The following is a 27,385-nucleotide window of genomic DNA, read 5'->3' on the forward strand; positions in this document are numbered from 1 at the left end:
GTGTGAGGGCCTGATGTCCACATATAGGGTTTGTGCTGTCAGCCCAACATCATGCAGAACGATTGGCGTTTGCTAGGGAAAACCAAATGTGCAGATTCATCTTTGGCTTTTCACAGAAGAAAGCAGGTTCACACTGAGCACATGTAACAGACGTGACAGAGTCTGGTGACACAGTGAAGAACATCATGCTGCCTGCAACATCCTCCAGCATGACTTGTTTGGTGGTGGGTCAGACATGTTTGGATGTTCAGCAGCTAACTGCTCTAATCCAGGTCTGTGAAGCGATCCCTCAGGAAAACATCTGCCGTCTCATCAGGAGCGTTGTTGGGAGATTATTCAGACATGTGGAGGTCTCACACACATACTGAGCCTTATTGTTTTAAGTTATATTCACTGATGTTGAATCAGCCTGTCATATTGAGTATGAATCCAAATCCAGATCTCCATAGTGTAATAATTTTTATTTACATTGATCATTTTGATGTTTTCTTCTCAATCAATTCCACCATGTTAATAGTAAAGTTTTTCAATGACAACATTTAATTGAGATGTGATTTTAGTGTTCCCTTTAAGTTTGTGAGCAGTGTAATTTGAATAATGAACAGAAGTTGATGTACTGTTTGATAACCGGGATTAGTTGTAATGTATGCGTTTTTGAATTGAAATGTATATTTTTTGGAAAGTTCCTCAAGACAACATTTGTTGTTAATTCTGTCTTGGGTTTTTCATCATCATGGATGGAATTAGATAATACCAAATGGTTTTGGTCCAGCACCTTCAGGTGCCAGATACAAAACTGAAGATGAAAAGCAATTCTTTTTTAGCATCTAACATGACAAAGAAACAGAAGATATTTTCCTCCCTACAGATGTATTAATTGTTCTGTTGAAGTGTATAAAATACATTTAGAAATATATGAAGGAAAGTTTTTCCAATTACTTGGTCTATTTTTCACATGTACACTTTTGAGAGCCACAATTTTGGCACAAACATGTGACCCAGTATGGGTGAGATAAAATCCACAGCAAACAACAGAAAGAAATCAAGTTTGAAGTTGTGTTTTCTATGATTACCCATCAGCATCAAGTATAGACAAATTACTAATAACATCCATGAAAAAAAGGATGTAAACACATTTGTTTTATTCCCTCCCTTTAAAAAAGTTTACATTTTTAAACAATTTTCAAATGACAAAAAAATTTCATTAAATCATAAATTCTTATAGGAAGCTGGCACGTTTTTGGCACAAAACTGAAAATCCTGCAGTTTCCGAATCAACCAATTCATATGTTTAAAAGTTTTTGAAGTTGTGTAACTACTCCACCATCGCCGTCGGAAAGGTTTAAACAAATCACTGAACATCAATTATTAATGACACTCATGACAAATGGATGTGGGAAATATTTTTTATTCCATTCCTTAAAGCTTTGTCAATTGCATGAAGTGAACAAGACAAAGGTTTTTGGGATTAGTCATTACTTAATAAGATTTAGCAAGAGGAAATATATTCTTCTGCAGAAGTGAAAACAAAAGCCTCTGACTACACAAACAAACCGAATCAAAAAAGGTAAAAACAAATAATGACCTTTTTGTTCATTTAATAAATACCAAAAGCAAAGCACTTATGGTTGTCATCTTGTAATACGTCTTCCTCCTTTCATAATCAGCTTCAGTTTTTTATTAAACAATTCTTTTGCAGATGTCTGTCTTCTTTATCAATTTTCTACTTCTTGCTTCAGCAAAGGAAGAATTTATCTGGACTTGTGTGTACAACTAAACTCATTATGTAAACACATTACATTAGCTTAATTTCTCCTGGCTGAGAGGCCAATAATCACATCTGCTTTATCTAGTTTTCCTCGATAATACATTACATACTGGGTAATATTAGTTGTGAGGTTAATGAAATTATTACTCTATAATGAAACTTTGGGTTTCATGGATATAGACTCTGCTCATATGTTGTATCCAGCCTCATACAGCCAGAATCTGCCTCCAACACTGGCTTAGGAGTTTGATGCAGAAGATTTTGTCAGTGAAAATCATTGCTACAGAAAATTGTATGTCTGGTTTCCTTTTAGAAGTTTTCCTTCTAGAAACACTTTGCTAATACTGTCTAATCACAAACATAATAACCAATAATGAATGAATGTACATTTAGATAAACAGTCTCTAAATGGCACCTTACTTGGTAAAATATAATAAAAGTACAATCATAGTCACAATTTTAGTATATTACTTTAATGGCAAAAAACTACCGTAGTACTTCCTGAAAATAGTTATTTCCTTGAGCAAAGGGAAAAATTGTATCTATATGTCTCTATTTCTAAAGACAGAAAGACAGATATATCTTAGCTACATTTCTTTACATTGTGACAAATGGGCAGTTTTCTTAACAGGTTTCATTTAAAATGTCCGTTTCCACATTTATTTATTTTTTTTGCAATCTTTTCTTAATTCACATTGCTCATTAGGAATTCATTTACCTGAACTTGCTAAACCTGTTACACATTTTCTAGGCACTTATTGCAGGTGGAGCTTAAGGTAGCTTATGAGTCATACAGGTGGCATAAAAGGTTGATGGATGTAGGAGAAAACACCAGAGCACACAGAGCATCCATAAGTGGGAGGTACGATGGAGGAGGCAAACAGAGAACTCAAGTAAGTAATTTGTTAATCTGGCTTACATGTATGCTGAGACTGTGGTAACCAATGACAACTAACATATTAACAAAGATCTATCTATCTATCTATCTATCTATCTATCTATCTATCTATCTATCTATCTATCTATCTATCTATCTATCTATCTATCTATCTATCTATCTATCTATCTATCTATCTATCTATCTATCTATCTATCTATCTATCTATCTATCTATCTATCTATCTATCTATCTATCTATCTATCTATCTATCTAATCAAACAAAGGCTGTTTTCAAAGGATGATTTAAGTTATTAAAGGAAAATTGCTATTCAAACCATCCTAGTCTGATGAAAAAGTTATTGTCTTCAAAACCTATTTACTATATTGTGCTGTCATTGCAACAACGTTCATCAAGAATTTATATATATATGCTTTTACAGTGTTTGATGATGCAGAAGCTTGTTTTAGCCACCATACTTATCACAATTTAACATCATGCATCTATTCCAGGAGGCCGTGGGACACCTGTCGGGAGGTTCCTGTAATTGAAGACGAGCACACACCTTGGAAGTTGTTAAAGCTTCTAAAGATCATCGCTTTGTTTGCAGTTGCCATCATTGTGTTCGGATTGGCAATATGTAGCAAGGTTAGCTTCATTTCTGAATATTTAAATAGTGAATTTCTAATTTTTTTCTGTTGTGCATAGAATCCCACTTTTCTTGATTTCATTGTTGAGATACAGTAAATATAAATGTAGTCATTAGCTGCCAGAGAAGACTGAGATATTACAAACAGCTACAGGGACTTGAGCCCACTTCACCCAGAAAGTATAAATAAAGTAGAGGTTTCTTGATAAAAGGTAACACTGAACATTTACATTGTTTAGTTTCAAAGTGGCAAATACAAATTCTCAACAGTCAGTGAAGGTAACAGTGTCTTTAAAAGACTTTTTATTTTCCAGGCTTCTTTCCTTCTCCTCATCACCTTGTCCCATGAAGATACAAAGACCCTCCAAGCAGAGCAGAAACCCCTCGCACTGCTGTGTATTGGCTGCTCTCTTATTGCACCTGCTGTTCTTCTGATGCTGAAAAGCATCTGGAAAGCATGTTACAAATCATCAAAGCTGCCAAGAAAATCATCTGTAGCCCTGGTAAGACACAAGATAAAATTTATTAACTCTATCTCAATTCTTACGGATCCTGAAAAAAACAATGACTGACATGGTATATTTTCTTTTTTCTGTGACATTTTGTTGAATTGAACTTTTTCTTCCTCAGGTTTTGTTCTTCGAGTTCCTTGTTTCTGTGGGGTTAGCAGTGCTTACCATTGTAGCAATGCCACACTTGGACATTGCAACCAATGTGACCATCCTAAACAGTGTAGCTGTCCTCTCTGCATTCCTGCAAGCCGTCGCTCAGTGCACTGCGAAAAGGATGAACATCTTCCTGCTGCCTTCCATCATGGCCTCTGTGGTTATGGTTGTTGGTTACTGTTTGTTCGTGGTCCTGTACATTTTGAAAGACCCCACCGATGTGAAGACAGCCATCTGGGTGGGTCTTGCTGTTGGTGGGTCGATCTTGGTATCTTTCAACTGGTGGGAGAATTACTTCAGGGTGATCTGTGTGAATAGCAAATCCAACATCCTGAAAAATCTGTTTGAAGACTTGACCAAGAGTCAGAACATGCTGCACATCATGTCCAGCTTACTGAGGATTGTGGTCACTGCCTGTGTGCTTGGTGCCTATGTTCCTCTGGCCAAGATGGACTGGGACATTGTGACCTCCATTCCAAGCAGGGAAACAAGAATTGTAGCCATCATCATTGGGGTCCAGCTGATCTCCTCTGCACTCTGCCAATGGTTTGCTTTAGCAGCCTGTAAGATGCATGCTGTACGCCGATGCTTCATCGTGCCTTTGTACCTGGCTTCACTGGCTGTAATGGTGCTGTTCATCGTCCCTGTTATTCTGGATTATCAGGACCACCAATTAATCTTGAACACAACTGAAAACATCAACTTCACAAGGTACTGCGTTGATGTTGTGATTGTAAGAAATCAAAGTCTGAGTGGTAACCTGTTCCCACGTCTGGTTTTGGATGTTGCCCAAACACTCTGCTTCCTGGACCTGTCCAACACAGCCAACATCGGCTTACTGACAGGTAAAAAGAAAATAAAGAAATGCTGTTTTTGTAATCTGGGTATCTGGCTTTTTACAGGTTATTTGTTTTGGCTGTTTTAGTATTTAAGCTTTAGTAGTAGTAGTGACTTTTTTTCCTGTTTCTTTCCTATCAGGTGCAGCAGCATCATGGTGGATTGGTCTTGTGCTGGCTACTATCCATATATGGTTCTTTAACATTTATCGTATCCAGAAGACACAAGACTTGTTTGGTCGGAGACTCTATGAGGGAGCCTTTATTGAGCAGTCCTTACTCCTCAACACCCGTTTCAACATCCGGACTAGAAAAAGCAGGAAGAAGCAGTAAGTTATTGAGTGTGTGCATATGTTCTGCAACTTTTTCATCTTCTTTCTTTTGGGCAGAAATTTCTGTTTCAGTTTATAATAGTAATCATAAAGCAATTACTTATATTTGCAAATATTGTCATATCAAGGAATAAGGAGGATGCCACTCCTGCTCTGCTTTATCTTTGTGCAACAATGTGGCATGAGACCTATGAGGAGATGATGAATATCATGATCTCAATTTTCAGGTGAGTTAACGGATGTGCTTTCATACCCACTCTAAGAGTCTCTATTATATAAGCTAATAGTATATCTGAACTTTATATCATTTTTTTTTTTTAATAAATGAAACATTTCTTTTATGCAGAAAATATCCTTAAACAAACATTTTAGGGAAATTAATCATGAGTCCATTGTCTTACAGTCTTTATTTTACTTTTTTTTCTAATGAATTCATTCACACATCATGTTTGTCTCAAGACTGGACCAGTACAGACCAAAGATAGAACCTAAGTTTAATGATTTCACCTTTGAAGCTCATATCTACTTTGATGACGCCTTTGAAAATGCCAAAGGAAATCAGGATCGTCGCCTGAACACATATGCAAAGGACCTTGTGCAAATCATCACAGAGGTTTATGGGTAAGAACCATGTTTACTTGCATGTGAATTTCTAGCAAGTTTGTGTAGATTTGACATGTTCAGATTATATACATTGCTGGTTATTTTGTCCAAGTTTGGATTTGTTTTAGAGTTTGCTGTTCAGATCTACACTGGTGACATTCTGGTTAGATGAGATAACGTCTCTTATCCGGTAGTCGGTGTCAACTCCTTCAATATAAAATTAAAGGAGGTGACAACCAGACTTTTCCTGACTGGCTCGCCACTCAAAATCACCTCATTATTAATAATATTCACTTATTCACTCCAAATAACAGAAGTTTGTACCAATTAATTTCACTCCGTAAAAGCAACAATTGAAACACTACTAGAAATGAAAATGTTCCAAGGTAAATTATTTATCAGTATCCTTTCTCTCTATTATCAGCATCTTCAAGAACCTTGATAAAACGTTCTTTGAGGTACAGCAGCAAATTCCTCAACAGTCAATCATAGAGACGCCATATGGAGCCAGACTTGTTGTTAAAATGCCTCATGGGAATAACATTGTAGTTCACTTCAAAGACAAACAGAAAATTCGGAACAAAAAGAGATGGTCTCAGGTAGGTAATAGCAAATAGATTATCTCAACACTTTAATCAACAACCTTTAGTTTGCTAACTGTTATTTGATGTCTGCAGGTTATGTATCTTTACTATCTTTTGGGGTTTAAACTCATGACCAAATATCACAGACGCTGGAAGATGGGGGAAAAGGAAACCGATCTAAGGACAAATATCAAGGTGAAATAGAAGAAACTTTCTGGGTATTTTATGAAGTGCAAAAATGTTCATTTAATTTTCAGTGCACAGTCAAAGACAACAGAGTTGAATGTACAAAAAACACAACTGTGCATTTATTCCAGCGAGAGAAACACAACACCTACCTCTTGGCTTTGGATGGGGACACAGACTTCCAACCAGCTGCTGTGATGCTTCTCATTGATCGTCTGAAAATGTATCCCCGTGTTGGTGCAGCATGTGGCAGAATTCACCCCACTGGATCAGGTTGGGAGCAAATGAGGGCCACATGCACATGAGACAGAGGGCCATGGTCAGGTTATAAACCAGTTGTCTGTTTGATCTGCAGGTCCTGCTGTTTGGTTCCAGAAGTTTGAGTACGCTGTCAGTCACTGGCTGCAGAAGACAGCTGAGCATGTCTTTGGCTCCGTTCTCTGCAGTCCCGGCTGCTTCAGTCTGTTCAGAGCAGAGGCGCTAATGGACGATAACGTGATGAAGAAATATTCAACCAAATCCACAGAGCCCAGTCAATACATCCAGTATGACCAAGGTACAAAATTTAACTTTATTAGAAGTTTTTGATAACTTTCTTTGTTATAATAGAATCTAATTTTAGCAAATAATTTCACATTGTATACTTTTATACTGTAAAGTGGTACAGTTGGTTTCTATGGTTTTTCAGAGGTTACTCATCTAAACTTTGAATATTCTCTACTTTCATCCACATGTCTCCTTCCAAAGCTCCAAAGTATGCATGTTTATTTAATTGGTGCAACCTGTCCATTGTGTTGATAATAGTCCACTCTCATTAGACAACTTACCCCCAAAAGACCCTGCATGGATTAAATGGATGTTTAGAATGGATGGATTAATAGATCTACATATCCAATAAAGATACTATTCTTTCTCCATCTTTGCTTTGACTTTCAAGTTTTCTTATTTTTCCAACGTCTAAATTTAGATTTTGTTTTTGCAGGTGAGGACCGCTGGCTGTGCACTCTGCTACTGAAACAAGGCTGGAGAGTGGAATACAATGCAGCATCTGATGCCTACACCAACGCACCACAGGACTTTAAAGAACTGTACAACCAGGTAAGTACATAAGCAGTGTAGATCCAGTGTAGAACTATCATCCAAAATATATTCATAATGATTACCCACACCACAAGAAATGAAAAATGTCCTTTGCTTTCTGTGGATCAAGGTAATTTGTCCACCACAGATACCATCCACTGCTTTAGTTTGCAAGACTAAAGCACTGTTGTACTGATTGAGATCTCTAAAAGAATTTTGTTGTTATTGTACTCAATATGTTCTACCAGACAATGGATTTGTGACGTTGCTTGGTTGATGCTCCAGTTTTTATCAGCCTTGCTTATTTTACCTCTGTGTCATTTTAAATTTTCAATAATTGGATAAATTAATGGAATGCAAGCGAATAAAAGGTTTCAGGACAAAAAGAGGTCATAACTTAATAACCACTACTGCTTTTCAACTTAGCGGAAACGATGGGGCCCTTCCACGATGGCAAACGTTGTAGATCTGCTCGGTTCCACCAACCTTGTTTCCAAGAAGAATCCATCAATGTCCAAACCATTCATGTTCTACCAGCTGTTTGCCATGATTTCAGCCATTCTTGCTCCGGCCACCATCTGTCTCATGGTTGCAGGTAACTGTCGTTATGTACTCTGGACTAACAAAGGCCATCTACTATTTAGATGTTATTAAAATTGGACATGTACAACACTTGTACTCCATTAACATTTAAAAAGCTTGTCAAAATACCTTAAAATATATTGTTTCTGCTGTACCCAGGGAGTCTGTCCTTCATTTTGGATATACCTTCTGCTGCTGCTCTGGTCATAGCTGTGATACCTCCTGCCATTTACTTGGGTCTTTGCTTTAAGCTCAAGGCAGACACTCAGATCATTATTGCAGCAGTGTTGAGTGTCATGTATGCATTCCTTATGATGGTAGTGACAATGTCCATTATTGGTAAGTGCTTATTTATGTCTAACAAATGTGTAAATATTTTTTGCTTTACCTCTAAACATTGGTGTTCTTTGTTTTCTGCCAGCCTCAATGGTGAAGGAACAGACCATTCTGACACCCAGCAGCATTTTCATCGTGGCCATGTCAGTAATTTACATTGTCACTGCACTGCTGCATCCTCAAGAACTTCCTTTGCTGTTCTATGGATTACTCTACATCATCTGCATCCCAAGTGCCTACCTCCTGCTCACCATCTACTCCATGGTCAACATGAACAGTGTCTCATGGGGAACCAGAGAAACAAAACCTACTGCAGAGGCTGCAACAACTGCAGCCGCCATCCAGCAAACTAAATCACAAAAAGGTAGATTGGTACCACTCTGAGTGACTAGAGTTGATATTTCTGCAAAATAAACTGAAACTTAGTCTTACTTTTATAGCAAGAAACACCTTCAAACGACTCTGCTCACAGATGAAATGTTGTAAAAAATCCAACCAGCGAGTAGAAGACGAACAGCTCACCATGAGACAGGAGATCCCAGAGTCTATACAGCTTGAACCTCAACCCCAGAACAGTATTGTGGATGATTCCCCCCAAAATGAAGAGTAGGTTTTAAAGATATGAAAAACAATTAAATTACAAAGTAGTAAAGCAAATTAAAAAAAAGTATTGTTTTTTAAATTTTCCTTTTAGGGAAGAGGAGACCAGTTTTTACACTCCCGTTCAATGTAAGTGCAAGGAAATTGTTACGTCTATAGAACTTTAATACCATTATAATACATTAATATAGTTTTTCCAAACACTTAATGATATTAGGTTTTCAAACGATTTTCTGTCCTGTCTTGTTGCGCAGGTTGGAAAGCGGAATTGGAGAGTTTGTCCAGCGACATTCAGCTGCAGCTGGATTCTCTTAAAGAGGTGCATGTCCTTTAGCTTAATAGATTCTTCACTCTTATAAATACTTACAGCCATTTATTAAATTCTTTGTTTTACTCTATATGATAAATAGCACCATTGTTCACCACTCGTTATTCAGGCATTCAAAGAGTCAAAGCTGATTTATTTGGTTTTAAAGAATAATTTAACCTGGTGATTGTTTATCAGGATTTGACTGATAAACCCACCAGCAAACTGCAGGTAGGAAATGTGAGAACATGTTCACTGAGTGACATTGCCATGAATCAGCTAAATGTCAACTAATATTAATAATCCTTTAAGTGGTTCAGTTGTTGCCTCATTCAGTTAGATGTAATTTTTTTGTAGATTATAAATGTTCACAAAGTTATTTCCAAATGTTTATCTTCGACTTTTTGTTAATTTTAGACATTGAACTAATGTATTCTTGCAGGATGAGGAGCGGTTTTGGAAAGAACTTATTGAAAAGTATCTGGAACCTCTGCAAAATGACAAAGAAAAACAGGAAAAGACTAAAAATGAGCTGCAAGATCTTAGAAACAAGGTGAAAGGGGAGAGCTGCAATGTAATACTTTAGACATTTGCCGGAATATTTGACATTTTTAAGCTACCTTTGTACTTCTTTCCCAACACAGATCAATTTTTCATTCTTCTTCTTGAATGCCCTGTGGCTGGTGGCAGCCTTCGTATTCCAAGTCTTCAAGGTCTTTCAAATCCAGTTTGACATTGTTGACTTGAACCTCAACAAAACTGGTAAAATGTTCCAAATTGAGCCAATGAGCCTCATGTTCATCCTGGGCTTTGCTATTTCAGTTTTCCTCCAGTTTATTGGGATGTTGTACCACAGGTAATCAGTGATTAGATTTGTTTTTTTCTCAACTATATTTCTGTAATTAGAGTCAAACAAAAAGACGTGTGAAGTACAAAACTTTTTCTTCTCCACTTTTAGAATTATGACCCTCATTCATTATGTGGCATTTTTGGAAACGGAGCCAAAACAACAGAAGTCTGCAAGAACAGAGGTAAATATTTTTGTTTATTATTCAAACTAAACCAAAAGATTGCTCAGCAGTCTTCCATGTTATATCACCACAGATATCCCAGCTGCCAATAATTAATAAAATTAGTATCACAACATCTTTTTAACAATTTTTCATTCAATAACTCCGCTACCTCCCAAAGTTATTCCCTGTTCTTGTGGATTAAAATGGGAAGAGACTATAGATGTGAGCACGAACAACACATAGACTGTGTATAATAAACTAAAACTAAATTAAATAGTCTGTTATGCACAAAATATGATAAAATCATCTTGGAACTATATATATTTTACATACAATACTATATATGCAAATAACAAGTGTGGATGTGGAAATTAACACTAAAAATAATTAGAAAGATTCAGGCTTTGGAATGTTTGACACAAGTGAAGCTCCAAGAAACTCAATGTCAAATGATAGACGGCGCAGTTCTCCCCTGCCCCACCAAAAAAAAAAGATGCCCAACTCTGCCCCATGGTGGTGCTGTTGAGTAGTAAATGGGACTCTACATGTGTTCACGTTAGTACCATAATGGGATGTGATGTATTTTTTTTATTGGTTTATGCAAATAACTAATAAGACAAAACAAAGTATCCTTTATTTTACTGAGAAACATTCAAATATGTCAACACACATATGTTGACATATGTCTCAACATATATACATATACATATGCATATACATATTTTTATTTATACATATATAAATAAGAATAATTTGAAGATTGTGTTGTTAACAATAGTGAATTGCTGCCATTTTAAATAATTGGTCAAGAGAAAGAAAAAATTGATAGCTTTTACAGAAATCTCCAGGAGGAGTAAAGTTTATTTTAGAATACAATTCTTATATTTATTATGTTAAATATTACCAGTTCAATCATTTCCAATTCTTCCGGAGGAGTGATTGCCTGCTGTGCTGAAGGCGTTGCAGCATTTAAATCCCATAATGTTTCCTTGATCTTTTGTAGAGTGACTCCATGTCCAATGCAGATTCCAGCTCATGCTCCAACTCTGTGACTGACATGAGCAACATCTCACAGGAAGAAACTGAAACTGATTTAAGTGATGATTGGTACAATGAAGACGACTCTCTAGAGGACAGTGTGGATGAAACTCAGGAGACTTAGGTTTTTAACAAGACTGTTTTTGGACCTAAACACTTTTAGCACTTTGATGGATCTGCTGGTTCATAAATCTTTTTAAATGGCTCTGCAAAGTAGGACACATACCATGAAGGCAACCTCAAGATGAAGGATTTTATTTAAATATTGTGAATTCTTAACTATTTATCATTTTTGATAAAAAAAAGAGGTCCTGTAACAGTGTTTTTTAATGTTGTTCCTTTTTTGTATAAAACTTTTATGTGTTATGTAAAGTGGGTCTTGGAATCAGTGATCAATATTTACTTTGAATCAAAACTGTCTAAGCTAGTCAATCCATTAATGAAAGCTCCATAAATGTTGCGATTAATGTTGGATTTATTCTATTTATCAGAAATTTTTATGAACTAAATACTTATATTTTATTGCAGTATATTGAAGGAAAAAACTGAGGGATGAATTAATCTCGAAAGTACAATATTACTACAGTGATACTACTGCCTTAAAATATTCATGGAGGTTCTTACTTGGGAAAAACCTGTAAAATCTGGTTGACTCACTGCTTGAATACATATAGTTGTTAACCCAAAAACTGTTTTGCTAAAAATGCAAATGGTAAATTATCTTTATTGTTTTCAAATTGTGTTGTGTGATCCGGAAAGCACACACATTGTTTACAATATGTAATTCCTTTGCTTTTCTTTTAAAAATTTTAAAATGTGTAAGTTTGATATATTATAAAGTATTTGTGTTATTTCCTATTTTTTTTATTTAACAAGAAAACAAAGAAATAAAGACATATAATGAAGCTATGAGAGTAAAGAAAAAATTGGGGTTGAATTTTCCTATTGGTTAACAGTACAATATCTACATCATTGCCCTGCGTTCGGCTATAAAACTATCGCATTTGGACAAATGCCCTCATAGATAGTTGGGAGAAGGAATTGCAAGAAGTGATTATCACTTCTCAGTTTCTCAACAGGGACAACTAATGCAGAGTGTTTGGTCTGCAGTCTCCATTTACCCTGACAGAAGTAGCTACATGTCTCTTGTCGCTTTTAGAAAAAAAAAAAAAGGTTTCTGCATGTGAGATTTGTGAGAGCTTGTAGAAAGGAGGAAGAAGGAAGCATTTTCTTTTTGAACCCCTCCGTTGGCATGGCAAACATATCTCTCCCTTATAAATGGAGAATGAGATAATATTGTCAAACAATAACTATGCCGGTACAGTGAAGTATTGACCCTCAAACTAACTAGGTGGTTTGGACGATGACATGAAAAATGAAAACACTACTTGATAGAACACAACAATGCAAATACAATATAATTCTGCACTACTGCAGTATTCAAGCTAAACCTTAACAAGACAAATTCTTTTCTTTGTTTTTTATTTCAGTTCTTAGTCTCTTTTTTCAGCACTTGAGTTTTGATACACCAGCAAAGGGACTTGTTAAGAGACTATAATAAAAATATTGAAACAGTATTTAAAGTCATTGGGTTTATCTATTGATTTTAAAGTGTTTTTGTTGCACAATAAGAAAGAAATAAAACTGAAACTCTCATGGTCTGTAAATTGTTCACACCTGTTATTGTTTATTTTTATTAATAGATTAGTTATTTTCTCTTCTGCCTTCTGTTAGTTGCCAGCAGTATTTTTCCAGAAACTTCTGACTAATCATACCAAACAAAACTAAAAGGAAGCAAAGAAGGAAAAAAAATTTTCATCTACATAAAGTCAAAGATGACTCAAATAACTTTAAATGAAAGAAATCAAGATTGAAACAACTTTGTTTCCAAGGCGTGACCTATTTGATCTACCTGTCAAAGCTTTTCTCCTCCTGCAACAGTTTCTCTTTCTGTAAGATTCAACTCACAGAAAAATAAACCGCCTCTGCCTCTGTGTTTGGATTTCATATATTCAATATCTTCATCTGCTTTGTGTAACAACCTTTGAAATTATGTTGGCAGGTTTTTGCATTTCATTCTATTATATAACTGCAACTTCAAGGCAGGAAACAATCTACATCCAGACTAAGAATAATTCATTTCTTAAAAATTATGTTAATCATTACTAGTGCAGAAATCTGATTGGCTCACAAGAATGTATTGAATTTCAGCAATTTTTACAAAGCAACTGAAAAACATCAATATTAGTTGATTAGTTTATGTTGGCAATCAATAATCGATCTGGATTAAACCTTTAGAGCACGGGAGTTTCAGTTGTAATAATGTCCTGTGATGTAATAAGACCTACTATGAAATCAATATCTGATTTTAGGACCCTTGTACTTCCTAACAAGTTTAGTCTATTATGATAGAAGTCACAAAGGGTATCTTTATTATTATTATTATTATTATTATTATTATAGGTCTTCAAGTGCGGCTTGAGTTTTGAGTGAAAGCCTTGGTTCTACACAATAGAAAAATTAAACCACTCAAACAAAATATTAAAAGCCTAAAATCACAATAAAATTCAAGTATGAGTGACATAATGTCATGCGTATGTAAATTTGTCCTTAACTGTATATTTAGATTATTCCTGAAGAGTATATATTTTTTAAGTTTCATAACTCAGTCTAGTTTTTTCTGATTTACAATATCTAATGACAATATTGTTTGCTTTTTGTAATGTCTTTGACCTACGTTGGTAACCTTCCTGCTACGTGTCTGCAGGCGCGGGGAGGAGGGAGGGAGCAGGACTGAAAGGCCTCATGAATCATGCAGGTAAAACGATTATAATCAGAGAGCATTACTGGACCTACAATGGAGGAGGACGTCAAGAGGAGAAGAGAGCTCAAGTAAGTAATGCATTATTAAAAGTTTATTTGATTTTTATTAAGATAAAACATTAAGAGTCCTCAACAAGTACTTATTAAATTCCAAGGTGAAAAAGAAAGAAAACTGACCTCAATAACCTCTATGTTAATAAAAATTAATATTTCAGGTTAAAGATTTATCTAAACTTGCAAGAGCAGAAATGTTAATCCATAAAGAACAGTTTGATCCTAAATAATTCCTTCTTGTAACCATCCTCCTTCCCCAAACTGTGGATTTTTGTGCTGTAATTTAGAAGACCTTGGGACACATGTCGGGAGGTCCCTACCATTGAAGACGAGCACACACCCTGGAAGCTGCTTAAGCTTGTAAATATCATCTCTTTGTTTGCAGTAGCTATTATTATCTTTGGACTGGCAATATGCAGTAAGGTAAGCTATGTGACCTTTTATGCTAAACAGATGAAACAAATACTTTTAAAAACCTGAAAGTAGAAAAGGCTGTGTAAACACCTGTAATATGTTTGAGGCCATTTCTATAGAACAGAATACATTCATTGATCCCATTTCAACCAAAAAATACAAGTGAAATAAAAGATATTTAGTAAAATTTTACACTATGTTTTTTATTGTTTAGCTTGGTCTTGAAGAGGCAAATGCAAAGTACAACATTTGCAGTACCAGTGGTTTTATATGATTTGTTTAATTTTCCAGGCTTCTTTCCTTCTCCTCGTCACCTTGTCCCATGAAGATACGAAGACAATCCAAGCAAAGCAGAAACCCCTCGCACTGCTGTGTATTGGCTGCTCTGTAATTGCACCTCATGTCCTTCTGCTACTCAAAAGCGTCTGGAAAGCATGTTACAAATCATCAAAGTTGCCAAGAAAATCATCTGCAGCCCTGGTAAGATACCTGGATTTGATCTCCAACTAATGCCAAAAATAATGAAATGCTTTGTTTTCGTTATTTAGTTGAATTCATCTGTCCATCCTTTTCTTTACAGGTTTTCTTCTTAGAGTTTATAGTTTCTGTGGGGTTAGCAGTGCTTACCATTGTAGCAATGCCACACTTGGACATTGTAACCAATGTGACCATCCTAAACAGTGTAGCTGTCCTCTCTGCATTCCTGCAAGCCATCGCTCAGTGCACTGCGAAAAGGATGAACATCTTCCTGCTGCCTTCCATCATCGCAATCCTGTTTATTTTTGTTGGTTACTGCCTTTTCCTGGTCCAGTACATTTTGAAAGACCCCACCGATGTGAAGACAGCCATCTGGGTGGGTCTTGCTGTTGGTGGGTCGATCTTGGTGTCTTTCAACTGGTGGGAGAATTACTTCAGGGTGATCTGTGTGAATAGCAAATCCAACTTCCTCAAAAATCTGTTTGAAGACTTGACCAAGAGTCAGAACATGCTGCACATCATGTCCAGCTTACTGAGGATTGTGGTCACTGCCTGTGTGCTTGGTGCCTATGTTCCTCTGGCCAAGATGGACTGGGGCATTGTGACCTCCATTTCAAGCAGGGAAACAAGAATTGTAGCCATCATCATTGGGGTCCAGCTGATCTCCTCTGTACTCTGCCATTGGTTTGCTTTAGCAGCCTGTAAGATGCATGCTGTACGCAGATGCTTCATCGTGCCTTTGTACCTGGCTTCACTGGCTGTGATGGTGCTGTTCATCGTCCCTGTTATTCTGGATTATCAGGACCACCAATTAATCTTGAACACAACTGAAAACATCAACTTCACAAGGTACTGCGTTGATGCTGTGATTGTAAGAAATCAAAGTCTGAGTGGTGACCTGTTCCCACATCTGGTTTTGGATGTTGCCCAAACACTCTGCTTCCTGGACCTGTCCAACACAGCCAACATCGGCTTACTGACAGGTAAAAATATTTCTGTTGCTATGTAAACTGTAATTTCACCTAGGGGATAAAAATCAAATAAAATGTAATAAAGTTAAATCTTATCTTATTTTAAAAACTTATATTGGGGTCACTGCAGTTTTTTGCTTTTTGCCTGTCATTTGTTTTGGCTGTTTCTGTTTGGCTGAACATGTCCATGACACCTGATTTTGGCCTATTGACAGGTAAGAGTTTTTTGTCTATTTGCTGCAAGTAAATTGTTTAATGAATTTTTAATTTATTTGGTTTAGTTATGTCTAAAGTCAGTAAACTGGTCCAAGATACATAAAATCTGCATTGAGCCAGAATATACATTTTCCCAGAATCAGATTCCTTTACACACCTATCAGCCACTCTGCTTTGTGTGTATGAAATTCAGTCTTGGTATTTAGTGCTATCATATACTTGGTCTGGTTTCTCAGCCTTTCTAGAGGTTAATAGTTGTCTTATTCTCCTGCCAGGTGCAGGAGTATTATGGTGGATTGGTCTTGTGTTGGCCACTATCCATATTTGGTACCTAAACACCTGCCGCATCCAGAAGACTCAAGACCTGTTTGTGAGGAGGCTCTACGAGGGAGCTCTTATTGAGCAATCCTTACTACTCAACACACGCTTCCGCATTCAGTGTAAAAACAGAAGGAAACGGTGAGTTTTGTGTTTTTTGTTTGCTACGCAACTTTTGTTTCTTTGAATTGCCTTCCAAGCATTAGTTTAAGATTTTTGCAAATGGTACAAAGTTGTTGTGAAATAGACAGAAGATAGTTTTAAACATGCAAATGTTATGTCAAGTTTTAGAGAAGACACCACCCCTGCCATGATTTATCTCTGTGCAACCATGTGGCATGAGACCAACGAGGAGATGATGAATATCATGATATCAGTTTTCAGGTGAGTTTTCAACCTTGCTTTTCAGTCTTTTAGATATGTCTCTCTTTCAACACAAATGAATCAAATAACTATATCATTATGACTCTAGAACTTGTTTGTATGCTGAGGAGGCAACTCAGCTTTCTGATTCAGATGTGTCAGTGCAGGGATACAGATAAAATCCACAAGAGGAGTTACAGATCCTTATCGGACTAACATTATGGGAAGTAATTTCAACAGCTTGCATCCAGGATTTCTCTGTCAGTAGTGATCCATTTCTCAGTAGAGAAATGGATCATATATACATATATATATGTATAAACCTCAGGCAAAGTTAAATGAACACTAGAGGTCAGACTAAGGGTGAGTCAAAATTGTGATGAGGAAAGATTGTTGAATTTAAATCTGTAGGACATGACTAACTAATATTAATATTAATATTAATAATATATGAATGATTAATGTCAAGCAAACTATGATTAGACATTAGTAATTTGTTTTACCAGAAGGATATGCTCTTAATATCCTCCTTCTTACATTTATAATAATGGACTTTTTTACATGTTCTCCTTATGTGGTTGATCACTAAAGACTGGACCAATACAGACCAAAGAGTTTGACACAGCCGCAGTTTGATGATTTCACCTTTGAAGCTCATATCTACTTTGATGACGCCTTCACAAATGTTACAGAAAGTCAGCACCGTCATCTGAACACATATGCAAAGGACCTTGTGAAAATTATTGCAGATGTTTATGGGTAAGAACCAAGTTGAAAGATATGATGATGTTGCATTTCTCAGGTATTAAAACTGGATTTATGACCAGAGGCACATTTTCAATATGAATTATTTCAATTTTGATGTAATTCATTCTTTGTCACCAGCATTTTCAAGAACCTTAATAAAACATTCTTTGAGGTACAGCAGCAAATTCCTGATCAGGCAATTATAAAGACACCTTATGGAGCTCGTCTTGTTGTTGAAATGCCTCTTGGGAATAACATTGTAGTTCACTTCAAAGACAAAGAGAAAATTCGGAACAAGAAGAGATGGTCTCAGGTAGAGAATATCTTATTGATGACGTCAATGTCTCAGTAGGAAACATTTGCATTGATAACCGATCTTTATTAATTTACAGGTAATGTATCTTTACTATCTCCTCGGTTGGAAACTGATGACCAAGTATTACAGATACTGGCAGGAAGGACAACATGAAAAGCATCTTAGGAGAAAGATCCAGGTGAGAAAATGCATCTTTTTTGAATATTTTTGACTTTCTCAAACGTTAATGCAAACTGCAAATACTGACCATCACACAGTGAATTGAGAAACTGTACTTTTGCTTCTTTCAGAAAGAGAAGCACAACACTTATCTCTTGGCTTTGGATGGGGACACAGACTTCCAACCAGCGGCTGTGATGCTGCTTATCGATCGTTTGAAAATGTATCCTCGTGTTGGTGCAGCATGTGGCAGAATTCATCCTACTGGATCAGGTTGGCACAAATGAAAATGTGTCATTTTTCATTTGTGGCACTGCAGACAGAGCCACAAGGAAAGTATTGAACACCTCTGCATTTGTCCTGCAGGTCCTGCTGTTTGGTTCCAGAAGTTTGAGTACGCCATCAGTCACTGGCTGCAGAAGACAGCTGAGCATGTCTTTGGCTCCGTTCTCTGCAGCCCCGGCTGCTTCAGTCTGTTCAGAGCAGAGGCGCTAATGGATGACAATGTGATGAAGAAATATTCAACCAACTCCACAGAGCCCAGCCACTACATCCAATATGACCAAGGTAATAGGTGCTGTATGAAAATCCGTTTTCAATCTTCTGAAATTAATAATTAAACCTTGGTTTAGATAAACCTCCATTGCATAATGATAAAATTCATCAAAGCATGTACATTGTCCCTGATATTTTTGGATTTGTGTTAGATACCTTCCAGTGGGAAGTTGTCCTATATAAGTTTTCTTTTAATTGCAGGTGAGGACCGCTGGCTGTGCACTCTGCTTTTGAAACAAGGGTGGAGAGTGGAATACAATGCAGCATCTGATGCCTACACCAACGCACCAGAAAACTTCAAGGAGCTTTATAACCAGGTGAGGGAAAAAAAAGCATCTTTACTAAATTTGTAACAACAAAATAATAAAGCCTGATTACCCAAAGTGCTACCACCACCCTCATAATATTGATTAATAATTTCTCTAAATAGTATTTTTTTTATTTTTTGTGATTGATGACATCTGATTCCATCTGAATATTTATTTTGGATTCAGATTGTTGCAGGCTCACTTCTGCCTTGCAAATGACTTTGTCTCCTAGTGTTGGGGAGTGTTTATGAGAGGTGTGACAGATCTCCAAAAGGTTTGAGTTCTGGTTATTGTTATTCTTTAGCGCAAACGATGGGGGCCTTCCACAATGGCAAATGTTGTGGATCTGCTGGGCTCTACCAACATTGTCTCCAAAAGGAACTTATCCATGTCCAAACTGTTCATGTTCTACCAGCTGTTTGGCATGATTTCTGCCATTCTTGCTCCATCCACCATCTGCCTCATGGTTGCAGGTCAGTATCTGAGTCTGTATCTTTGAATGTAAAAATGACAAAAAAAATAAATGCAAAGGTGAGAGCAGTTACACAAAAATGTTCCAGCCTGTTTTCTCCTCCAGGTAGTTTGTCCTTCATCTTGAAAATGCCTTCTGCTGCTGCTCTGGTCATAGCTGTGATACCTCCTGCCATTTACTTGGGTCTTTGCTTTAAACTCAAGCCAGACACTCAGATCTCTCTTGCAGGGATTCTTAGTGTTATATATGCGTTCCTCATGGTTGTGGTGACAATAACCATTATTGGTAAATATAAATGACATTTCTAACTAATGTATTTAAATCATGTTGCTATTTTTTTTAATATGTTATCTTTTGCACCAGCCTCAATGATGAAGGAAAAGACCATTCTGACACCCAGCAGCATTTTCATCGTGGCCATGTCCATCATTTACATTGTCACTGCACTGATGCATCCCCAGGAACTTCCTTTAGTTTTTTATGGCTTTCTCTACATCATCTGCATCCCAAGTGCCTACCTCCTGCTCACCATCTACTCCATGGTCAACATGAACAGTGTCTCATGGGGAACCAGAGAAACAAAACCGACTCCAGGGGATGCAACGACAGCAGTCTCCGCCTTGCAAGCAAAAACAAAAAAAGGTAGAACAGAAAAAGGTAGTGCTACATAATACTGTTTTTTCCCAACAAAACTAAAAGTTTTTCCCTTTGCAGCTAAGGGCATCTTCCAGAGACTCTGCTCATGGATGAAATGTTGTAAAAAATCCCTTCCGATATCAGAGGATACCCAGCCTCTGATAAATGCCCAGCCTCAGGAGAATCTGGTGCCTGAGTCTGTGCCTGAACCTCAAACTCAAGACACTGCTGCTAACGACGCCTCCGAAAAGGAACAAACGTAGGTTCTAAACACAGGTTGAAACAACTCCAAAGGTTTCATCATATCAACAGATGTTACTACTTTATTCTGGATTTGTTTTAGGCAAGTGAAGACTGGTTTTGACTGTCCGGCTAAATGTGAGTTAAGAGGAATTTGTGTATTTTATTACAGAACTTGGTAAGTTTTGAAATGTTCTTTTGTGTTCTGTTCTTCAGGTTGGATAAATGAACTGGAAAGTTTGTCCAATGACATACAGCTGCAGGAACATTTTCTGGACAAGGTGCAAATGTTTTTGTTTTTTTAAATCTTAAATAGAGCTGTCACTATCTAAATACCGGATTTTACAAATCACATAGTGGCTTACAAATATCTTAAACCAAATTGTGCTGCTGCCCACCTAACAATTGCATGGTGGCATCTTTATTTGGCATCGTTTTGCTCCTTCTTCAAAATATAGTTAAGTTAGCCCCCAACACCTTCTTCAAATAAAATGAATTTGGTGTCAGTTGTTTGTGCTGATTTATGCAGCAAAAATCTTTGTGCTGTTAACAGAGGTTATGAAAGGTCAATCAGCCACTTCTCCCACCCCAACATTTACAAAATTAAACTAATTATATGCATATTTACTATAGAAAACTGGTTAACTGATCTGAAGAAAAGACAGCTCATGATGACCCAGGACTCTGGATGACCAAGAGAGATTGTGCAAAGAAGGATGGTCAAAGATTATTGCCTCTTTATGATCCAGTCTTTTGAAATGGTTCAGAAATGTGTTGGGGTTTCAGTTTGTGCCATCAAAGTGGAGCACCAGGATTTTTTACCCCGTAGAATACATGTGTTAAAATTACTAACATTTACTTATAAATGTTAGTTTGTGTAAATGTAAAGTAAATTATGTAAATATACTTTGACTTCTTCTCATTTTACTTATCCATTGCTTTTTGTTTGTTTTTTGGATCATTGCAGGATGAGGAAAACTTCTGGAATGAGCTCATTGAGAAATACCTCGAACCTGTGAAAAATGACAAGGAAAAGCAAGAAAAGATCAAAAATGACTTACAAGATCTGAGGAACAAGGTAAACGTGAACGACTGAAATGATGTTGCAGTAAACTTCACTTTGTTTTAGTCTAACTTTGGATTTATTTCCCAACAAAGGTCAACTTTTCCTTCTTCTTCTTGAATGCTCTGTGGCTGATGGCAGCGTTCGTCTTCCAGGCCTTTGATGTCTTCTCCCTCAATATCAATATTGTTGACTTCAACCTGCAGCTAACCGGGGGGACGATCCAAATCGAACCCATGAGCCTCATGTTCATTCTGGGGTTTGCTATTTCAGTTTTGCTTCAGTTTGTTGGCATGCTGCACCACAGGTGAACCCTCATGTCAAATGTCATCTTTGTCACAATGTTTTTAATGCTTGGGGTTAAAAATGTGACATCATTGTTTCTGTTGTTTTAGAGTCTCCACCCTCATTCACTACATAGCGTTTTTGGAAACAGAGCCCAAACAACAGAAATCTGCAGATAATGAGGTAACGACTATTACTGTTGATACGGAAGTTTTCTTAGTTACGGTTTTTATTTCTTGTATGAATATCACCAGTTTTGACACCGCAACTGGTATTGCTTTTAATAGTATTAACACTTTTACTATTAATGATCAGTAGTTGCTTCTGTTGAGACTTACTGTAAAAATGCTGCAAAGATTAATAACATGAATCTGAAATCACATTTAGCATTGTAGCATTATTGAAATCATATTGTTCTGGCTGCATTTTTATCAAGTAATGACTTATTAATTTCTCTGCAGGTGGACTCCACTGCAGATTCAAATGATGAGTCGGCCTACAATACAGACCTAAACTCCGTGTCCCAGGAAAGCCAGTCATCACAAGACTGGGACTCTGAATTCTACAATTCAAACCTGAACATTAAAAATATTCAAGAGGACTTTGTTTAAATTAGCACAATTTGTTGAACCAAAAAACTTCAGACACTTTTTAAGCTTTTACTATGTGGTAAATGTTTACAAATATAATGGATGTACTTACTTAACTTGAATAAATTCTGCTATATGTGGTTTTTATTTGACGTCTCATGAGTAAAAAAAAAGATCTCAGTTTCTGCCCATTGAAGAAACTCTATGGTACATCCATCTCCCTGCAGGGGTAAAGCAGTGGCAAAAGCATTCATGCACAAAGACACGAGATAAGTCAATAAGTTTTCACAGTTCCTAATTATTTAAATGTTATGGTGAGATTGAATTTGCTGATGTGAATGAATCGGCTGGACAAGGTAGTTTTGTTTTCATTGACAAATACAAATTCCTTCTTGCACATGAAAGAAGGAAAATAAAATTTCTCATGAGTAAACTGAAGTCAGCTGCTGTAATTTTATCTGCCTTGTCTATAGCTGCATGAACATGCACATGACTTTATTCCAAGAAAGATTTGCATCGTGCGAAGGTTTGGAATAAAATAACTGAAAGAATGTAAATTCAACCCAGTTCGATGCACAATTTCAACATCTCTGCTGATAACAGACCCGTCTGCAGCCAACTCTTCCATTGTCTTATGCTGGCACAGTTTGTGTAAGCAAACACATTCTTCATGAGAATCAATTGCTTTATCTTTCAGAACAGAAGTTAGATTTCACAGCAGTTTTTTTGTGTATTTTATGGACCTCTACCTCAAGTCTTTGGTAACTACTGTGCTACAACTTTTAGGAGCATTCCTTCTCCAACATGAACAAAAAAACGAATAACTGAATGACCTCATCAGGAGTCATTCATCTCTGCAGAGGCAAAGAAACAAAACATTCATCTGATTCAAAACCATTTAAGAGACAGAATCTGACAGCCCGACAAGTGCCTCCTTATTTTCATCTGCAGTTGGTCAATCGGTGACAATGCCAGAATAAAATTATTGCAATGGTCCAGTAGGGATGAAATGAAGGCATGGATGATCTTTTCAAATTCACCAAAAAATTTACTTAACCTTTGCAATGATTTTTTATCTGAAAAAAAAATGGCTATGTGGACAGCATTTTTAAAAAAAATCATGTTTGTAGTAAAATTGGCAGAAATAGACAATTCAAGTCTTTTTTTTGTATTTACAAAATAATGTGATTGTTTGAACAAATTACAGAAACTAACAACAGAACAACAAAACAAAGCCTTAAGTTACATATATATTTCACATAATGTTACATACATTTCACAATGCATCAGTATTCTGCTGCAGCACAACATTATTAGAAGTCATTCTGCGAAGTGATTGTATGAAGCCAAATCTTAGAAAAACACAAAAATCGCAGTTCACTTTCCATACAACTTCATTTTATCTGTTCCTCTTGGCCTTTTGTCAAAACATGCTGAATGATAAATATTACTGGACTTCCTTGAAAACTTTCACTTCCCTCTGCTTTTTCATTCTTTCATCAACAGACACTTCGACTTTCTCCCTTTATTGTAAAAAACAAGCACAAAAAAAAACCAACAACTGGAAGTACTTGTTTTGGTAAAAAAAAAAAAGTGAGATGCTGAGCAGAGCATTTAGTTGAATTGAATATGTTGTACAACTCCGTCTGACACAAAGATTTAATATTTGGAATGGTATGCAACATTTTCAGGAAGTCAAAGCCTAGCGGCCAACAAGAAACACTTTAACTTCTCTTTTTTCTCCAGACACAAAGTTTTATTTTCATTCACTGCTTTTTCAGTCACCTGACTGGCTCACCTGTCCTTCGCTATCATCAGTCAGAGCTTTCTTACAAATTCCTGTTAAACTCCATCTCAGCTTCTGCTTAACCTCCAGCCCCATGCAGAAGTACAGCAGCGGGTTCACGCAGCTGTTAAAGTAGGCAAAGCCATTGGCCAAAGGCCGCCAGATTTTCAGCACTGCATTCTTTTTGTCCACCATCTTCACAAGGAGCAGACAGTGGTAAGGACCCCAGCACAAGAAGAATGCAATGACCAGCGATGCCAGGATCCGCAGGGGGCGTGTCTTTCCTACAAGGCGAGTGCGTCGGATGCCGATGGCAGTCATGATGTAACAGATAAGAATGATCAAGAAAGGGAAAACAAAACCACACAGGAACCTGTTTAAATACAGAGCAAGTTTGGTGGTGTTGTCTCCCTCCTTTGTCTCTGAAGAACATTTGCTCATGTTGTTCTCTCCCAGGTGGACATGGCTGTAGAACAAGAAGGGACTACTGAGGAGGATGGCTGTGATCCAGACACAAACTGCCACCACCCTGGCAGCATACAGGGTACGCTGTTGCTTTGTAAAGAAGGGCCTCCACACACAGAGCATCCTGTCCAAACTGATCACAGCCAACAGGAAGACGGAGCAGAACATGTTTGCGTATTTAAAGAAGCCGTGAAACCTGCAGAGAAATTCCCCAAAAGGCCAGTGGTCGAAGAAGAGCTTCCTGATCAGAGAGAAAACTCGTGTAACGCAGAAGATGAGGTCGGCTATCGCCAGGTTCACCAGCCACACATTGGTAACTTTGTGCTGCATATTAAAACCAGATAGAGAAATAAAAGGGAGAGAACAGAAGAGAAGAAAAAAAACATTAAAAGTGAACCAGAACAGTAAACAAGTATAAACATTAGACACCATTTTCTGAAAAAAAAAAAAAAATCTGTATTTGTCTTATCATACAATCCGAAAAGAGACAAAGAAAAAGCTAATGACACCTTTTCAGTAGTGTTTATTTATCAATTAAAAATATCTTGGTTTATCACTCATGTTCGATAAATGATATTCCACAATCTGTTTTCTGCACATTTGATTCAGTCAGTCCTGAAATACATCAAGGAACACGATGAAATTGACAAATCTAAATGCATGTTGATGTATTTTACCTTGAGCTTGAATCCTGCGACCCAGATCACCACAGAGTTTCCTGTGATCCCAAACACGACGGTCAGTGTAAGGAGGACGAGGTTTATGTTGTCCATGATGGCTTCGATATCCACATTGTTGTGAATACCCTTACTGCTGGGAGGCAGTGAGGTGTTGGCAAACATTATGCTGCTGGGAAAGACAGAACACAACATATTCAAATATTTTATCACTTGTGTATGAAAAGAGAATATATAGAATTTGGAGTCTTTGTCTTAAATACATTTAAAAGTTTTCCTTGATGTGCTTCATATGCACAAGCTACTTTCCATCCATTTGTTTTAAGGTAGGGTCAATCACAGGGCAACATGGAGACACACAGGACACAATGTGTTATTATGCAAAACACAGAAGTTTTTCAAAGCTGTATTTCATAAACCGGTAGCTGTTCACATGTCAAAACTTTACAACTCCATGTTGGGTTATAGTCAAAATGAATCACTGAAGTTTTTTTATGTTTTTCCTAGAACAGTTTATTTTTCCAGGGAATTCGCGGGGAGTTCCAGATATGCAAATAGTCAGTCAGTCTGTTATGTCTGACAAGAAACGTAAAAAAAGATTCTATGCAGGTCCAAGTTATAAAATAGGCTTCCAGATTGTTACTAAAAGAACCTACTGAAAAATCATCGAAAAAAGGAAAGGAGACACATTTTTGTTCTTGTTTTTACCTGCCTGTGACAGTGAGAGCCACACACACACAGCCTCACTCACTCCTAGTCTTTGTTTTTGTAAGATACTGCATCAACATTGTTTACATGGCACATAATTCTTATGCTTCATTGCTTGTACTTTAATGTCGTTTACATTGTTCAACTATCGAGTCTCATTTTATACAATTCCCCAAAATTAAATGCACACATAAAAACAAGCACTAAAAAACAGTTTGTAAAACACCAACACCAACAAAGATCAATATCTATATTTCCGTGGATAGATAAAACTTTTTTATGTAAATGTTGATCTTTTGATCTTAAAAGTGTGAAACTGATATACAGTATATATGATACATAAATCTCTGTATATGGAGACTGTACTTTGAAAGCATAGATCTGTAGCCATTTCCATTATCACGCTTCATCTGTCCCAACAAAAAGCAAAAATTAGTTTAAGTTTAGAATGAAGTTAACTATACCTGTGAACCTCTCTTGTAGACGAATGTCTTGTCTTAAGCCAAAGCAAAGTACCTGTGAAATGAACTGCAGCTGAGTTTCCTGGTGACTCTGAATCACTCTGGGTGAGTTTTCCTCTCAGTGGAATTTTAGTGAAACCTTTCTTGTAGTGACTTGCCTGAAGGAAGGTTCTTACATGTCCCGATGGTTCTTAAGTACTATTGGCAAACACACAAATTACAGATGCCATGAAGTCATTTTTCCAAATTCTAGGGAAAGATCCAAGTAATTATAAGATTCATTCAAGTCTTTGGCACCAAATCTCTAATGTCTAAAATGAGCATTTTCTCATCAGTTGGAAGCCACCAAATATAATGCACTGCAGTATGTTAGTAAGTCAAACCTTTCAAACTTGTTCTCCTTTGCCAATTTTAACAAAAATAATAGGAAAATTATATTTAATTCAAAATGCAAAAACAGCTACTTTTAGCTACTTTTTATTATTTTAAAAATAGATCAAATTAATCACTAATATTAATTGGGTCAACTGTGGCTCAGTGACAAAGTAGTCCTCCTACAATTAGAAGAATGTAGAGTTCAATTTCAGCTTCCTGCTGTGACATGACTATGTGCCTTATTGGAAGAGACTTAACTCCAAGTTACCAAGCGATGTGCATATCAGTGTGAAAGCAAATAGGTGAATGTGGCTCTAGTATTAAGTGCTTTGAGTTATCAGTATGCCTTTTGTTTGTATATAAGGAATTCGGCAAATAATGTGACAACTATAAGAAAATGGCAGCCGTGTCCCCAGTCAGAGGATAGAGTCAGAGTTGAGTAGATGGAT

The 27,385-nt window shown here is 36.8% G+C and overlaps 3 protein-coding genes across 6 annotated transcripts; 2 read left to right on the forward strand and 1 right to left on the reverse strand.

Moving 5' to 3' along the window:
* The first annotated feature begins 2,635 nt into the window (after positions 1 to 2,635).
* Positions 2,636 to 13,002, forward strand: LOC116731591 (chitin synthase chs-2-like). Its single transcript, XM_032581420.1, has 22 exons — positions 2,636 to 2,661; positions 3,159 to 3,294; positions 3,610 to 3,798; positions 3,926 to 4,805; positions 4,939 to 5,125; positions 5,257 to 5,355; positions 5,588 to 5,749; positions 6,156 to 6,330; positions 6,409 to 6,510; positions 6,633 to 6,774; positions 6,857 to 7,057; positions 7,484 to 7,599; positions 8,008 to 8,176; positions 8,323 to 8,502; positions 8,585 to 8,863; positions 8,940 to 9,105; positions 9,194 to 9,228; positions 9,354 to 9,418; positions 9,849 to 9,959; positions 10,051 to 10,262; positions 10,365 to 10,437; positions 11,423 to 13,002. Exons 1-22 carry the CDS (start codon positions 2,636 to 2,638, stop codon positions 11,579 to 11,581), a joined length of 3,864 nt encoding a protein of 1,287 aa, XP_032437311.1. The 3' UTR covers positions 11,582 to 13,002.
* Positions 13,003 to 16,899: 3,897 nt separating this feature from the next.
* LOC116731769 (chitin synthase chs-2-like) lies at positions 16,900 to 22,730 on the forward strand. Its single transcript, XM_032581601.1, has 17 exons — positions 16,900 to 17,114; positions 17,685 to 17,852; positions 17,979 to 18,153; positions 18,233 to 18,334; positions 18,447 to 18,588; positions 18,682 to 18,882; positions 19,072 to 19,187; positions 19,483 to 19,651; positions 19,756 to 19,935; positions 20,014 to 20,292; positions 20,365 to 20,545; positions 20,630 to 20,664; positions 20,743 to 20,807; positions 21,494 to 21,604; positions 21,685 to 21,896; positions 21,985 to 22,057; positions 22,336 to 22,730. Exons 1-17 carry the CDS (start codon positions 17,008 to 17,010, stop codon positions 22,483 to 22,485), a joined length of 2,466 nt encoding a protein of 821 aa, XP_032437492.1. The 5' UTR covers positions 16,900 to 17,007; the 3' UTR covers positions 22,486 to 22,730.
* Positions 22,731 to 23,185: 455 nt separating this feature from the next.
* LOC116731771 (C3a anaphylatoxin chemotactic receptor-like) lies at positions 23,186 to 26,693 on the reverse strand. 4 transcript variants are annotated; one of them, XM_032581605.1, is made up of 4 exons: positions 26,565 to 26,672; positions 25,656 to 25,693; positions 25,393 to 25,564; positions 23,186 to 25,039 (listed from the first exon to the last, which is right to left on the reverse strand). In XM_032581605.1, the coding sequence occupies exons 3-4, from the start codon at positions 25,555 to 25,557 to the stop codon at positions 24,242 to 24,244; spliced, it is 963 nt and encodes a 320-aa protein (XP_032437496.1). In that variant the 5' UTR covers positions 25,558 to 25,564; positions 25,656 to 25,693; positions 26,565 to 26,672; the 3' UTR covers positions 23,186 to 24,241. The 4 variants fall into 4 exon arrangements, with proteins under 4 accessions (XP_032437496.1, XP_032437495.1, XP_032437494.1 ...); XM_032581604.1 differs by lacking the exon at positions 25,656 to 25,693 and having other exon boundaries at positions 25,393 to 25,561; positions 26,565 to 26,693; XM_032581603.1 differs by lacking the exon at positions 25,656 to 25,693 and having other exon boundaries at positions 26,565 to 26,690.
* Between the last annotated feature and the right edge of the window lie 692 nt (positions 26,694 to 27,385).

This window comes from Xiphophorus hellerii, chromosome 13, assembly GCF_003331165.1.
Source record: "Xiphophorus hellerii strain 12219 chromosome 13, Xiphophorus_hellerii-4.1, whole genome shotgun sequence".
NCBI lineage: Eukaryota > Metazoa > Chordata > Actinopteri > Cyprinodontiformes > Poeciliidae > Xiphophorus > Xiphophorus hellerii.